The following is a 17224-nucleotide window of genomic DNA, read 5'->3' as shown; positions in this document are numbered from 1 at the left end:
GGGAACTTCGGTTGCCAGTGGATCTGATAACAGGACGCCCACCTTAAGGAATTGCCTGAAAATGTGTCAGGATGGATGATATTTATTATCAAGTGCATTCAAACTTGAAAACTTCTGCTGATTCCATGAAGCTATGTTATAATAAGAGATCTACTGAAGTCAGCTCTGTACCAGGAGACAAGGTGTGGTTGTATAATCCCATGAAGACCAAAGGGAAGTCTCCTAAGTTGTCTTCTCCATGGGAAGGCCCATATGACATAGTGGATCGTCTCTCAGGCGTGTCTTTCCGAATAAAATGTGGTCGGCGAGGTAAGCCAAAGGTGGTGCATGCCAACAGGCTTTGGCATTATCATGGTCCAGGACATTTCAGTTGGAACGAAGTGAACAACAGAACAAATGATGCTGCTGAAGACGTGTCACCTGAAAAAGTCACTGTTGAAGAAGTCAAGTGATGCTGGTAACACGTGATGAGTTTCTAGAAGGATCATGAAGGCTCGAGTGTTTTCCAGATGCCCTCTATGTTAATATATAAGCCCGGCAAATAAAGTACAGAGTTGAAAACCACCTGGCTTCACTTAGAGCATCAAGAGTATCATCAGTTTTTGGCAGTGGGTATGAATCCTTTTCAGTTATACTGTTAAGAGCCCTGAAGTCCACACAGCAACGTTGGGTCCCATCCTTCTTCTGGACTAACACAACAGGAGCTGACTAGGGACTATCTGATTTCTCGACTATCCCTTCCTTAATTAGGCCATCCGTGACCTTCTCCATCTCTTGTCGCTTTGCTGGAGCTATTCTCCTCGCAGGGATCTTTATTGGACGGTGATTGCCTGTGTTTATTCTGTGCTCTACAAGGTCTGTGCAGCCTAGGTCATGATCTCCTTTCGAAAAGACGTCTGCATAATTCGCCAAAAGTTCCCTCACCTGAAAAGCCTGTTATGATGACAAATGGACTATGCTCTTCTTATAGAGGACAGTTCAGTGTTCTGGGAGAGGATGTCCTTTCTTTGTGGTTGTATTTCTTGCTCTAATATTGACTGGCTCTACATCTTGGCACACACCCAACAATATACAACACTAAACTGCATACACAGTATCCCGTTCTGTAGAAAGAGACACACATGACTTAATATCAGTCTGATACATTCTACGAGATAACACCGATCATTTTGGAGATGGAAGCACCATACAAGCAACGATATTAATTTTATCCCTTGTCAACCGTTAATAAGGAGGTAAACACTTAGGCTCAGCTGTTAGTAGGAAGTTGCTAAAATTTTAATGAAACGTTATTCGGGTATTTTTGTTGCCCGAGAAATTGAGTCTTCATAGGGAAAAGTTACCCTGTTATCAGATGCTGTCTAACAAATGATCTAAGACTCGTTGTAACAATGTTGTTCAAAATGTTTTATTATAAAACGGCAAACAGAATATAATGTTAAGCCTAACGTACTGATTTCAAAAATTAACCATTAAATAAGCTACAAATGATTGTGCGTAAGTTCTTAACCCTATAGAGGTTGAACATGTAGGATAAAACTGACAATTGATTTCACTTCATTTATATTATGCCCCTCTTCGTTTGTAGGCTATGGAGTAAAACAAAATAATAACATTAGAATTATCAAATTATTTTGAGGAAAAACTGATGCGTTGCACCAAGTATGTGTTTTTTGTTGTTGTTTTTTAAATCAGCGTAACACTGTCTGCACATTGACATCCATAATTTTGAACTGTTTGTTTGTAATTAAGCACAAAGCTACACAATGGGCTATCTGTGCTCTGCCCACCATGGGTATTGAAACCCGGTTTCTAACGTTGTAATTCCGCAGACATACCGCTGTGCCAGTGGTGGGAAATTTTGAACTGATAGGCTAGACAAAAGGTAATTAGTCAACAACACAACCACCAACTTTTTTCGCTCGCTTGTTTTACCGAATAGTGGGATTTAACCGTCACTCATATAACGCATCCACGGACCTAAAATGCGGAGCGTGTTTTCTACATTAATAGATTTCAAAACATGAAACCTTGGATTCCAAAAAAAAATAAAAGCTCAAGAAGAAAAGAAGTAAATCTAATAATTACTAAATTATAATAGATTCATAATCCAATTCATTGTTCATTAAATATAAAGTACTGTACTGTTCCTTCCTGGCTCTATGCACGGATCTCGCTGAATTCTAACTTTCTTAGAGTAAACTTGACACTTTATGGTATTTAATACAACAGAACTACTGAATTAAACGTCTCTATAATTACTACTTTCTTCTATACTGATAATCAATCTGTGATTATTACTCCTTGAAATTTTACGGTCCCGATGTTGATGCTAATTTAATAATATAAATGACGGGTTAAAGGAGCCAAGGGGGAAAGACATTAAACTGTCTAAACGTTTGGCAGGTTTTAACCATATCGTCTTTATTATATTATTGTAAACATTTGTGTTTCATACTTAATTGTCCTCCTAGTGGCACAGCGGTATGTTACAACGCTAAAAACCTGGTTTCGATACGCGTGGTGGGCAGAACATAGGTAGCCCGTTGTGTAGCTTTGTGTTTATTAAAAAACAAACATACTTAATTTTGTCTGGTATGTCACTAAAAAGGAATCTAATTAAATATTAAAATATAACGAAAATTTATTTCGACGGTGTTTATACATCGTTTATATCATATCACCTGTTTATTTGTAGTTAAGTGCAAAGCTATACCATGGGCTACCTGTGTTGTGCCCACAACGGGCATCGAAACCAAGTTTCTAGCGTTATAGGACTGCAGACTTACCGCTGTGCCACAGAAGGCCATATTACCTGTAACTTCAATAATACCATCATTCAAGCTAATCTTAAGCCAAAGCACCGCAAAAATCATATTTTACATTTACCGAAATTAAACTTAAAATGTGGCCTTTCTCACAAAATTGGAATGAACATTTGAATTTAGGACTGTTTGGTAGTTATCCAATATGGCGACTTGGTATGTTTAAATCATTATTTTGGATTTTTTTTATGATTATATATATATATAGTTATAAGTTCAGAACCTAAAGTACAGTTTGTAATCTCGTTTGCACAATATTAAAGTTTTTTTCTTAAGACAGAAATTCTTTCATTATGTAAATTTGTTTTTGTTTGTTTTTTTACATAATTTGGCTGTTTCCTTTCCTATACACTCTGGTATAATATGAATATAATGGAGAAAGTGTAAGATATTAATATTTGCAGCCAGAGTTTAATTTTAATTAAAAAAGCAACAAAAATTATATTCTATACATAAAGTAAGTCCATCAACTGTTGGTTATAAATAATACACGGAATTCCATCACAATGAATATATTTCAAGTGTTGAAAAATCATTTACCGGTATTTTTACCTTACTTCCCTATCTTCTCCTCCCTCTATGCTCGATCATCCGGGTTTTGATAAAAGTCCAAATTTCAGTAAGCCATTTCGTCGAGAGATGAGTAACCCTTAGATTACGAAAAATACCTGAGCAAGCCTAATGTATTTAGGAATCAGTGTCTGTTATCGCTATGGCGTTACAGTTTAAAGTGATATGCTTAGGTCATAAATATGAATTTTGTATTACTACTGTTAGTTTTTTATCGTTTTTTTTGAGCGAATGATCGAAATCAATAGGCTCTGCTGCATTTAACTTTTATTTTTAAGTACGTTGTGTTACTGTAATCGTTATTCTATTAACTTAGGTGATGACATATTTGTTCAAACAGTTGAAAAGTTTAGTATAAAATATATATTATTTGAAAAAATATGTAAATTTATCGACATTTTAGTTTCATACAGTAAAAATCTAATTTAATATATCAACATCGTCACAAGTGAACGCGGCTATTAAAAATTTTAAAGCAAACTTAACCTATGTATTGGCATACTCTCAGACACGGGTTACCTTTTTAGCTTCGGGCACATTTTAGTTCGAAATTCGACTACTCTCCAGACTATAGTCAGGCTTTTTAAAAAGATATTAAGGAGCAATAGGAAGGATTGCGTGGACTGGGAAATTTTTGATAGCGTTAATACGAATAGATCTAGGTAGACCTATCTATATATAAGGTTTAATTTTTGTTTCGTTCAGGCGTGAGTCGGCAATATTTCGCAACTTTCACTTATTCACTTAATAATCAAACTGTAGTTCGTAGTACTACTTGTTCAAGTGCAAATAACGCTAGGCTTAAGAAGTTAACGTTCAGTCTTTCAAATTTTTCTACTGAAATTTAAAAAGTTAGCACTAGTACTACTATTAGAGCAGTAGACAGTAACTTGAGTAAGGTTATTGTACGTGTAGTGTTGAACAATCACTGCAATTATACCTACACATGGGGAAGAGGAGAAAACTGGATAAAAATGCATCAGGTTACGAACTAGCCTCAGTAGCAATTTTGTGTGGACTCAGCCTTCCAGACTGTATTTTGCTAAAGATTTTTCGTTTTTTAAGTTTCAAAGAACTCTGCAGTGCTGCTAGGTAATTATTATTGTTGGTATTATTCATGTATATGAACGTATTATGCTTTTAACTTGTCCTCGATTGAGTATGCAGTTGTTGGTTCAATTCTTCTGCAGGATTAACATTTCTTCAAGTTATTGTTTCTTATGTAATTCTAATAAATAATCAAATTAAAGCCATTTATCAGGTCATTTAATCAGTGTTGTAGCTTGTGGAATGGATTCTGAGATTCAATGGTGAGAGGGTACTGATCTGTGGAATTATAATTTATAGGTGTCTATGAAATATAAAACGCTTTCATTAGTAATGTTAAGCATTAGATTTATTAAGAAATGTTGATATATGTATAAATAGTTAATTGAATTGAAATAAAAAGGCATGATAGTTTTGTTCTACTGGTAAAATCAGCTGTTTTACTACAAATGATGAAGTGAAGCCTAATGATAGAACATTTAAGGACAACACTAAACTAAGTGGTAAAAAATAATTCAAAATCAATCCTTATCATTTAAATATTTTTGAAGCATTTCCTTAAATTTACTGCATCCACCTCATCTGAAGGTAACATATTCTGAAAGCTAATCACTCTTTTATAAAAAATAAATAAAACTGTCTTAGCTGAAGATAACTCCTACACTGCCAAAATTTATATTTGCATACCCTAGTCATATCATTCTTACCGTTAAATATGAAACAAGATGATGCATCAACATATCAATTCCAGTAACAATTTTAAATGCCCCAATCAGATCCCTTCTAACTTATCCTTTTCCATGACAGAATTTCTGAGATCTTAACATGTCTTCATATGACAACTTTTCCATCCCAGGTCCTCCTACAAATTTTTTCCAACAATTAAATGTTCTTATGGAGCCCAAGATTAAATGGTACTCTAAATATGGCCTAACCAGTGTCCTATACAATAAAATTATAACCTCTTTAGACTTGTATTCAATATTTCTGTAGATACAACCTAAAGTCCTACTTACTCTACCACTAGCAACAGTACATTGTTTGGATGGCCTAAGAGACTGATCAACCAAAACTCCAAGATCCTTTTTGACCGTAACACTGTTAAGATTATTCCCATCACAGTTATACTTATAATTCAAATTATGACATCCCACATGCATTACATTGCATTTGTTATAATTAAAAGCCACCTGGCTTTTGTTGGCCAAACATGGCAAATGATCCAAATTTTTGTGTAAAGCATCAGCATCCTCCTCACAGCCAGCAACTCCTGAGACTTAATGCCAATTTCAGGAAGTAGATGTTGCCTTTACTACTTTTTTGTATGAATACATGTGAGCTATTTTCTTGTATAACATTTTGAAAATAAATGAGGACTTGGCTTAAAAGACAGTATAATTGGGCAGAACAGTATTGTTAGGGAATCTCTCAAATACCCCAGTGCCCTCAAATTTCACAGAAGAGAGATAAGTTTAAACTTGTATAGTTTGACCTTGTTACTCCATTTTTGTTAATTGTGATATAACACATGTAATAATAAGTTCAAGCTTTCATTCTCTGTGACTATATGTAATAATCTTACTCTGTTGTTTTTATAGAGTTTGTAAGACTTGGAACAGGATAGCCAAGGATGACAGTCTTCGGAGAAAAATAGATGTAAGAGACACTTCTTTAACTGTAAACCAAGCCTGGAAGTTGCTTCGTCATCACGGGACCTCAGTCCTCTTTGACTTGCGTCTTCGAGGCTTTCTTGCTCGGCAGAAACAGGGTAAGCCAGGAGGAAAAAGTGAGACCACCACTCAGGCTTTTTTGCTAGCTCTTGCACGTCGTTGCCCTCATCTTCACAGACTGACATTAGAAGAAGTCTATTTGCCAAAATCCAAAGTAACCAGTAAAGATTTTCCACAACATCTTCAGCATTTAAGTCTGAAAGCATCACACTTTATGCCTGATAGTTTTCTTTCTAGTCCATTTTTTCCAAACCTTGTTTGTTTGGACCTTTCCTTTTGTATTTTGTTAACTAGTCATGACCTCGATATCATTGCAAGATGCCAAGCTCTACGTGTACTCAACATTGAGGGAAACTATCGTATAAATAGTGGTGGAATCAACCATCTTCAACCAATCTTAGGGCAGATTCAGGTTCTGAACATAGAAAGTACAGAAGTGAATAATGTTGGTGTTTCTCAAATTCTGCAGCAAGGACAGTCACTGGAAGAGCTTTTTTTAGGACATTTAAAGCTAGATGACAGTCCCATTTTGAAAGTGAGAAGAAGTTCCCTCTTGTGTCTCCACACACTCTGTGTTATCCACACTGAGGTTGGTGAAACGGGACTGGTTCATTTGGTTTCGCAAGTGCCTTCATTAAGACTCTTGTATGTAAATTCAGAGATTGAACTGGCTTCGATACAAGAAAAGATTGCTAACACTTCACCAGCTTCTCGTGTCGAACATTTTGGGAAAGATGGTTTTCATAACCGCTCAATCTGGGGCACGAGCTGTGGTCACCCACTCAATCATAAATGTAGCAACAATTAAAGGTAAACAGTATCATAAAGAATAAACCTCAGGCTATGCGAAGAAGAAAAGTTTCGAGTTTTCTTGTCAGTATAAAAATTACTGTAATTTCAGACTACTCGTTTCTGCTGGAGCTAGCAGACAGTGTTTAAAATCCGTAAAGTGCTTCACCACAAGGAATGATAAGTAGTAACCTCTTCTTATGAGAAACTCGTACTGTGTCAGATAAAAAAAACACATTCAGAAATGATAACTGAAATGTTATGTGTGGATCCATAAAATGTAAAATTAAGGGGAGCCTTTTTTTGACTGTTTAAATTAACTTAAATGATTTTGTTTTTAAACATTATTTTCAAAGTTAATGGATTTCACACATATTTGTTGAAGTAATAAATATCTATGTTTGAAGAAATTACACAATTATTTTCATTTGTTTTAAATAACCACATTAAAATATACATATATTGGTGGATTTGTAACTGTTCAGTAAAGTGAGCTGGAACAGTTAATTTCATATAAACAAGTTTTAACAAAATCTTTTATGTTAAGAGGCAAAGTTCTGTAGAGATACTTTTGAGATAGAAAAAAAAAAAGGTATACATTTTAAATTTCAGTGAACTGAATGAATTGAACTGGTATTAAGTGATGTTTCTTGTTTGTTTTTTTTGTGTGTGTGTTGAAAAACACAATAAACATCTAACCTGACTTCCTTTTTGAACTGTGAATTTTGTTCGTCAGTATGTATTAGAAATGTTAAGGTAATTCTGTAATCACATTTCAAAGTTTATGGAACTTGTTAGATAAATTTAAATATTGGTAGGAGTTTGAACCTAGTAATGTCAGTGTAGCATACTTTGTGTTCTTAAACTACCATGCAAATGTGATTTGCAGACAAACTAAATTGGGTTAGTGAAGTAGAATCTGTATTGTTCCTTTACATTTATGAGTGACTTCTAATGATTGACTGGTCTTCTGTTCCACGTATTTATATTTTATAAAGTTTGCTCGTTGAAATAGTGCTATACCTAGTGGTAGCACTGATGTACCCCAAGTGTCATTTTGTCTCCAAGTTGATTCTTGTGGTCATAATTCTGATTCTGGGTGTTGTTAGTGATCGTAGGACAGCCACATTTTGATACGTTGGTGAATCTGATAATGTATTTAATTAAAACAGTACATTGTTCATATGGTTATAGATTTTTGTTGATATTTTCTTAGCAGTATTTGCTGGTAATTTTAATTTAAACAAAGTTGTGTGTCAAAACTTTGTAAGTACTATTTAAAAAAATGTCTTTAATTAAGGTTTATTTTTACAAAAATGTATCTAAATTTTTTGTGTATTTACTTTTGTAGTCTGGATACAACCTTTTTTTCTTTTTTGGCATAGATTAATATACAGATACTGTATCTAGTTCTTATTCTTTCCTCCAGAGGAACAAAATTATTTTGTTATAAATTAGTTTATAATTAATATGAGAAATGTATATGATAATGTATTGTTATTCCTATTAAAAATCTAATTCCTGTAAAAAAAAAAAATTATCTCTGAATTTTGTCTCTGGTTTAAGCTTAATGTATGATCAATTATGCAAAACAAACTGACTTTTGTACAGTGTTTTCATTAATACATGCAAGTTCTTGTTGTTGAGTGTGGTGTTGTAGTGTTTGCTAATACTTTTTTTTTTATCACGAGTCTTGTACTTGCTAATATTAAACTGTTCTTAAACCTAAAATATTCGGCTTTTCAACTTCTCCCCAAACTTTATGTGTTATAATGTGTTACTGATTGTCTTGCCCTATACATTGAGGAGGAATACTTTATGTGTTATAATGTGTTACTGATTGTCTTGCCCTGTACATTGAGGAGGAATACTTTGTGTTACTGATTGTCTTGCCCTATACATTGAGGAGGAATATTTACAGAATGTAAAATGTTTTGTTATAACTGCAAAAAAGAGGGGGGGGATTATCTTATTTACTCATCATTATTCTCTTATCATTAGAGTAAGCTATGTAGCAACAAAAGTATTTACCAGAGTATGAGACTAGAAGAGTGGTTTAAATATTAGAAAGTTAAGACCACATTCTATGTGTTTCTGTTCAATGGGCTTATAGAGAAAGATAATTTAATTTTAATCTTGCAGTAATGATATTGAACTAAGTACAAGAGTGTCGCTAAGGGATGAAAAAATGTGGTCAGTTTTGGGGTTTTTTTCCCCAAGGATGTTCAGGGATAGGTGTCTATCTTCATTTGCCCATGAGAGCATGTTGAATCGAGGGTTGTGAGTTTCTTTTGTGTGGTATGGCAGAAGACAAGGAAAAGCGAATGAAGAAAGATGTATGTTTTACAATGGATTGGAGGATCTTTTCAAGGCTCTGAAAGGTTGGGGTGTTATCTGTTTAGCTGATGGATGATATATCATTAGCTGGAGCTCCCAGTGGCACAGGGTATGTCTGCAGACTTACAACACTAGAATTCGGGTTTCAGAACTTAGATAGCCCATTGTTTTGCTTTGTGCTTAACTTCAAACAAAAAATCCTTAGCTGGAGCAGAGGGGCTATTAATTGCATAATTTCATAGTTTCTAATGGTTGAAGTGTAAGTAATTGGTAGTACTTAATCTTGTGATAGATAAAATAATGAGTAAAGAAAAATTTGGAATTTTTGGGCTAGTTGATCCCCCTGGTGAATATCCACCTCCATCCATCAAGGAAAGGGTAGGTAGTCAAGATTTTGGAGTTTAGTTTATGAAAAATAATGGAAACTGATGTTGAATGGGGGAAGAGAAGGAGATGAGTAGTTGTTGGTCATTGGAAGGGGTGGGCAGAAATGCTTTAGCTTTGGTGATATGTTATCTTCTTATTGCAGATATTTTTTATTGTGGGCGGTCATTCAGGTATTCGTAGTACTGATGGTAAAGTACTTTCCAAGGCATTGGATAATACAAATATCCCTTTCTTCAGTAACTGCTTGGGGTTGTAGGCTCCTCTATGAGGTTATGCTTCTTTAAAAATCGTCACTGTTATTGTTGATAAAAATCACAAGGTGAGAGGATTTTTTGCCACCGTAGAGGAGAAGATAGATATATTAAAATCCTATATAACTAAAGTGCTGCCATCTTCTGGCAGTTTTGGTATATCCACGGATAAGCAGAGGTATAGCGAAACCATGAGTGTTTATTAAAAAAACTTAATTTGGGGTTATACAGTCGTTTATTTTTAGAAGTAAATAGGATGTGATTTTTTATTATGATTAAAACGCCAGACAATAATTTGAGATTTGTATATTGTCATCTTAGGAGAAAAACTTTGTTTACTAATTCTTTTGTTAGATTAAAAAAAAGGGGGAGGTTTTTTTTTGTTTTATGTGACCTGTAGAAATACATCTTGTATGAAAGATTTAAATGTGTGTTTTTCAAATTTATAAAATTAATTTTTTTATTTTAATAATAATTAACTCATTTTTTCTCCAATTAGATGGATACTAGTAGATTAAATGTAAGTGACTTGTAACTTTGGAAGATTTCTATTTTGTTTTATCAACCAAACTCATCCGCTTTGAAGAAATATCGAACTTACAAAATAGTCGGTAGATGACGCCACATATAAGAATGAAAGACAAGTGTAAGATACAGGAGTATGATTACTGTGTAAAATAATAATTTGCTTGTTGCTTTCTGTGAAAATAAAATGAGAACTTTTGTTTATCTGCATCTTACTCCGTGTGAATATATTTATAATGATTATTGCAAACAAACTCTACTGTAATTATCTACTTTTCTGGAAACCAATATATCAATTTAATAAAATATACTTGAGTTCTATATGGTTAATTTCTCGTCAGTATAATTGTTTGAGTTTTTTAGTGCAGAGCTACATAGTGGGTTTCTGACACTTCAAACCCCGATTTTAGTATCGATAAATACGTAAACGTATCTCTGACCCATCGGGAGAATCATTAGTAGGGTAGCACATCGAAATGGGATATTGGAAATTAGATAATGAAAATTCAGTTTGAAATAAAATGGTTGCTTCTATCTGATTATAAAGGAAGAAAGTTCAAATACTTAGGTTTTTTGTTGAAAGAGTTAGCACAAAGGATCACATATGAAGTATAATAAACATAAAATAAGACCCAAAACTCCAGCGCTTTCGAGTAGTTGACTATTTTTCTTCAGAAGAACAATAATCAACTATTCGAAAGCGCTCGAGTTTTGGGTCTTATTTTAAGTCTAAATAGTTACGTTAATATTTTGGGACATTTCGTAAGAAGAAAGTGTGATATTCAGGTACCCTGATGTCCTATAGAAAACTTTAAAAATATCCGCGTATGTATATCCAGAGAATAATCTAGAACATGATTATCAAAGAAGAAAAAAAACAAAAACGAGAGAACAAATAAAAATTTTTGTTCACCATTATTTTGTATCGTATGTTTACCAGGCTTTTGGCTGCTTTGTTCTGTAGTGAATATACTGGCTGCTGTGATCTAAAAGTCTTTCTTATATAGTCCGCACAGGATAAAGATAGGGAATTTTCATTTACCGCCGAAACTTCAGACAAAACGTTAAAGTGTAGTATACCAGAACTCGTACTGCATATGTGACCGACTATTGCAAATAATATTGAAAAGAAAATCTCCAACTAATATCAATTTGCTAAAGTATTAGAGCCATATCTTTAAATGAGCTCGCCTCTCCCAGGTACATCAAACACAAAGCAATGATGATAAGAGACTTGGCCATTGTCATATGCAAGCTTTATCTGAGTGGAAGGATTAGTCCATATTTACAATCTTTCGGTTAACAAGAATATCATACTGCACGAAAATTTTACCGGAATATATAACTAGTTATGGAAAAGTGAAATTCATGATTACTTATATCATTACAAACGCACAATTTAATCCATTATATATATAAGTACTCAAAAATTATTTTTAAATTTCACCAAAATATATTTTCAACTTTGTGAGATTCTTATTTGAAGCAGATAAGCACTCCTGAGGAAGCAGTTAAAATAAAACATTTAGCAGATCATTGTTTTCCGGTTTTGTTTTTCATGAGTTAGTCAGCTAATAATAATTTATTTCTTAGACACCTAGTGACTAAAATGGGTATTTAACGTAGCCTACTACTGTCGTGTTGTGATGAAAATCATTAGTTTAACTGTTGAAAGTAAATCGTTATTTCTGAGACATACAACTGGATTCAAATATTTCAAAATTTTATTTTATTAATCCATTGTTTGCTTTATTACATATCAACTTTAAAAAAGAAATGTGGTCAGTGATAATATTACCTTTCAGTTTCATTATGTTAAGTTAAAGTAGTGAAATAGTAATAATAATATAACTTGTGTAGCGATAAAGTTGGTATTGCACTTGTTCAAGTTGTTGAGTAGTTGTGACATCTTTATTATTACCATTACTGAGGAAGACCGTGAGTAGCATAATCCTAGTAGCTTTTATAACTAGAAATTACTTTCTTTAAAGTTTCAAGTTTTTATCATCACAGAACTTCGAAATCAAAGAAAAATATGTCTACAGCTTCTACAGCGAGTACACCTCAACAGGTAGGCTTAACTAAAATTAAAACTTAAGTTATAGTATTAACTACTAGAGGTATCAGTTTTATACCTAACTTAAGTTATGCCAACCTACTTAAATATAAACTTAATACAGATTAGAAAATCGAAGTTGTAAATAGAAATAAACTGTAAAGTTAAGTTAAAATTATTGTTGTTCCTCAATATTCAAAAATTTAGACTGCTAATTTTTAATATTTGAAAGGAAATTCCAAGCCAGCTGCTGGGTATCTAGTCACTGTGTTGAATTATACCTTTTCAATTTATTGAAACTCTGTGTAGATTAGAAAATCGAAGTTGTAAATAGAAATAAACTGTAAAGTTAAGTTAAAATTATTGTTGTTCCTCAATATTCAAAAATTCGGACTGCTAATTTTTAATATTTGAAAGGAAATTCCAAGCCAGCTGCTGGGTATCTAGTCACTGTGTTGAATTATACCTTTTCAATTTATTGAAACTCTGTGTGTGGTATTCTGGATGTTTTATGTGTTTACGTTACATAGATTGTGTCCAAGCTGTGTATTGATAATGTATTTACCAGCTGCTACATTATTTTTTCGTGCTGAATCATAGAAGTTCCAAGATACAATAGTTAACGTTATATTATCACTACAATAGGTTTTTTGTCTCTTGGTCAAGGGCAGCCTAAAGCAGGTGCTATAGGGGCAGCCACACATAGCTCCATGCTTGTAGAGGTCCCACAATGAAACAAGAGATTTTATAATTAAGATTTTATTTCTTCATGTTTGGCTCTGTTCAATACTTCTGATTATAGCTACCTTGCTATTGTATAAATAATTTAGCCAAGCTCAAAGCAGTAGCAGTATTTGTCCATTGACAGAGAAGCCATAGTTCTCAAACTTCTATGAACCTGGTAAGGTAAAAATTATTTAATCACTAGGTTACAAAGATTATTTATATACCATACAGCAAGTAATAATATACAACTGCTGTTATAAGTCTTATACTGACTCTGAAAAAACAAAACACTTGGAAATCATGTAATCTGTGTTTGTTGTTGTTGATTTATCATGATTTTCACCAGGCTTTTGTTTGCACTTTATAGATATATATATATATTGAATAACATTTTGAATCATTACATGTTATGAGGTATTTCATTTTGATGCTTTTTTTTTAAGTTTAAAAGTAATCATGTTCCTGTATGGGCAGGGAGGTTAAGAGGTTATTCATGACCTCAGAATTGCTCATTAGTTTTGCTGTTTTCAATCCTGCATTCTCAAATATGTGCAGGGTTCCACACCTTCCTCAAACCATCCCTGCTCTTGATTTCAAATCTACACTTTTATATTTCTTCATGTAGCAGTTGTTTGAATTATTTTTGTAATTATTTGTTTCACAGGCAAACTCTTCACCACAAGTTGTGCAAGAATTTATTGTGCGTGTGCCACAGTAAGTTTTTTTTTTATCCCTCAATTGTAACATGACTTCTTAAAATATTCTTTAATTTTATAATTTATAAGTTAATAACATGGAGATGAGGAAGTGAATCTGATGAAACAGTAAATAAATACACATTTTTTTATCATTGTTTCAATTTTTACTTTCTGCAGGTTAGTCATTTTTCTTTATGAATATAACTCAAAATTAGAAACCAAAGAAAGTATTTGTCTTTGTAGAGTTATAACCATGGTAGTTAATCTAGTTTAAACTTTGAAATGTTGTATATACTCTATGAAAATATTCAAAATTTGGAACCAAAGAAAGTATTTGTCTTTGTAGAGTTATAACCATGGTAGTTAATCAGCCCAAACTTTGAAATGTTGTATATACTCTATGAAAATATTCAAAATTTGGAACCAAAGAAAGTATTTGTCTTTGTAGAGTTATAACCATGGTAGTTAATCAGTTTAAACTTTGAAATATTGTATATACTCTATGAAAATATTCAAAATTTGGAACCAAAAAAAGTATTTGTCTTTGTAGAGTTATAACCATGGTAGTTAATCAGCCCAAACTCTGAAACATAACTTGTATTTTATGCTCCTCTTTGAAGTATAAAAATACTAAATACTGTTAGGTGTAAACATTCATCAAAGTGTTGTAATTTTTGTTCTATAGGTAAAACAATAAGTAAGTATTTATTTGGAGCAAGTGTATGTGATGGTTCGCTTGCTTGGTCTGTGAATTAGAGTATTCATAGTTCTCAACTCTTTGGTGCAAAAGTGAGCTCTGTACTTTAGGATTGCAGGTGTGTTGTAAGAGTATGTTAAAATCTCACTATTGGGTCAGACAAGAGTTGGTGCTGTTGAATAGCTGCTTTTCATTAAGTCGGTGTGTATGTAGAGGGAGGGTTTTTTTTGTTGTTTCAGTAGAAATAGTGGTGGAATTGAGCTGGAACACGCCAGAATATTATTCTGTTAGTAAAATGTGAGATAGGACATTGTTCTAACTGTAATGTTCAAACACGTGTATTGAACTGACTTTACCATGCACATCACATTTTCAAATCGTGAGATCATGCTACAAGAGCATCACATTTTGAAGTAGGAGATCATGCTATAAGAGCATCACATTTTGAAGTAGTAAGATCATGCTGCAGTTACATCACACTTTGAAGTAGTAAGATCATGCTACAGTTACATCACACTTTGAAGTAGTAAGTTCATACTGCATTTACATCACTCTTTGAAGTAGTAAGATCATGTTACAGTTACATCACACTTTGAAGTAGTAGATCATGCTACAGTTACATCACACTTTGAAGTAGTAAGTTCATGTTACAGTTACATCACACTTTGAAGTAGTAAGATCATGCTGCAGTTACATCACACTTTGAAGTAGTAAGATCATGTTGCAGTTACATCACACTTTGAAGTAGTAAGATCATGCTGCAGTTACATCACTCTTTGAAGTAGTAAGATCATGTTACAGTTACATCACACTTTGAAGTAGTAGATCATGCTACTGTTACATCACACTTTGAAGTAGTAAGATCATGCTGCAGTTACATCACACTTTGAAGTAGTAAGATCATGCTACAGTTACATCACACTTCGAAGTAGTAAGATCATGCTGCAGTTACATCACACTTTGAAGTAGTAAGATCATGCTGCAGTTACATCACACTTTGAAGTAGGAGATCATGCTACAGTTACATCACACTTTGAAGTAGTAGATCATGCTACAGTTACATTACACTTTGAAGTAGTAAGATCATGTTACAGTTACATCACACTTTGAAGTAGGAGATCATGCTACAGTTACATCACACTTTGAAGTAGGAGATCATGTTACAGTTACATCACACTTTGAAGTAGTAAGATCATGCTGCAGTTACATCACACTTTGTAGCAGGAGATCATGCTACAGTTACATCACACTTTGTAGCAGGAGATCATGCTACAGTTACATCACACTTTGAAGTAGTAAGTTCATACTGCATTTACATCACACTTTGAAGTAGGAGATCATGTTACAGTTACATCACACTTTGAAGTAGTAAGATCATGCTGCAGTTACATCACACTTTGAAGTAGTAAGATCATGCTACGGTTACATCATACTTTGTAGTAGGAGATCATGCTACAGTTACATCACACTTTGAAGTAGTAAGATCATGCTACAGATACATCACACTTTGTAGTAGGAGATCATGCTGCAGTTACATCACACTTTGAAGTAGTAAGATCATGTTACAGTTACATCACACTTTGAAGTAGTAAGATCATGCTACAGATACATCACACTTTGTAGTAGGAGATCATGCTACAGTTACATTACACTTTGAAGTAGTAAGATCATGCTACAGATACATCACACTTTGTAGTAGGAGATCATGCTACAGTTACATTACACTTTGAAGTAGTAAGATCATGCTACAGATACATCACACTTTGAAGTAGTAAGATCATGCTGCAGTTACATCACACTTTGAAATAGTAAGATCATGCTACAGTTACATCATACTTTGTAGTAGGAGATCATGCTACAGATACATTACACTTTGAGGTAATAAGATCATGCTGCATTTTCATGTAATGATCTTTACATGTCAACTTTCATTGTGTTCTTTACGAAGTGAATGTCTCAGACACTCCACATTCAGCTAAATGTACATTGCTCAATTCTGGTCCATGGACTGACATTGATGTAGTTAAATAGGTGCAGGGAGGACATAAAATGTATACATTTATACGGTAGAAAAGTGTCTGAGCCTTTTACAAAATGACTTCTACTTACACTTAAGCACTTTTAACATTCTGTTAAGAGCCTCCCCCTCAATCCATACTAATGAGCTTCTCTCCATCACCATTAAGTCCCCCAATGAGTGGGAAGAATAATTAGACAAAAGCTGTAGTCAAAGAATTGTTTTGATTTTTATTGTTTATGTTAGTTATTTATGTTCCTGTGGTCTAATAACATGATTATTAAGTGACATCCAGGAAGCTAGTTTTAAAACATATTTTCTAGATATTTCTGTGGTCTAATAACATGATTATTAAGTGACATCCAGGAAGCTAGTTTTAAAACATATTATCTAGATATTTCTGTGGTCTAATAAGATGAGTATTAAGTGACACCCAGGAAGCTAGTTTTAAAACATATTTTCTAGATATTTCTGTGGTCTAATAAGATGAGTATTAAGTGACACCCAGGAAGCTAGTTTTAAAACATATTTTCTAGATATTTCTGTGGTCTAATAAGATGAGTATTAAG

The 17224-nt window shown here is 33.4% G+C and overlaps 1 protein-coding gene and 1 long non-coding RNA gene across 2 annotated transcripts; both read left to right on the top strand.

Annotated features, from left to right (window-relative positions):
- The first annotated feature begins 3450 nt into the window (after positions 1-3450).
- On the top strand, positions 3451-10669 carry LOC106467500 (F-box/LRR-repeat protein 12-like). Its single transcript, XM_013927860.2, has 2 exons — positions 3451-4487; positions 6041-10669. Exons 1-2 carry the CDS (start codon positions 4342-4344, stop codon positions 6978-6980), a joined length of 1086 nt encoding a protein of 361 aa, XP_013783314.1. The 5' UTR covers positions 3451-4341; the 3' UTR covers positions 6981-10669.
- A 1415-nt stretch (positions 10670-12084) lies between these two features.
- LOC106467505 lies at positions 12085-13957 on the top strand. The gene is made up of 2 exons (XR_001291334.2): positions 12085-12532; positions 13908-13957. It is a non-coding gene; the product is annotated as an uncharacterized LOC106467505 (long non-coding RNA).
- Positions 13958-17224: the final 3267 nt, after the last annotated feature.

This window comes from Limulus polyphemus, unplaced genomic scaffold, assembly GCF_000517525.1.
Source record: "Limulus polyphemus unplaced genomic scaffold, Limulus_polyphemus-2.1.2 Scaffold2636, whole genome shotgun sequence".
Lineage (NCBI taxonomy): Eukaryota > Metazoa > Arthropoda > Merostomata > Xiphosura > Limulidae > Limulus > Limulus polyphemus.
The sequence above is the reverse complement of the archived record's forward strand: the minus strand, read 5'-3'. Positions and strand labels throughout refer to the sequence as shown.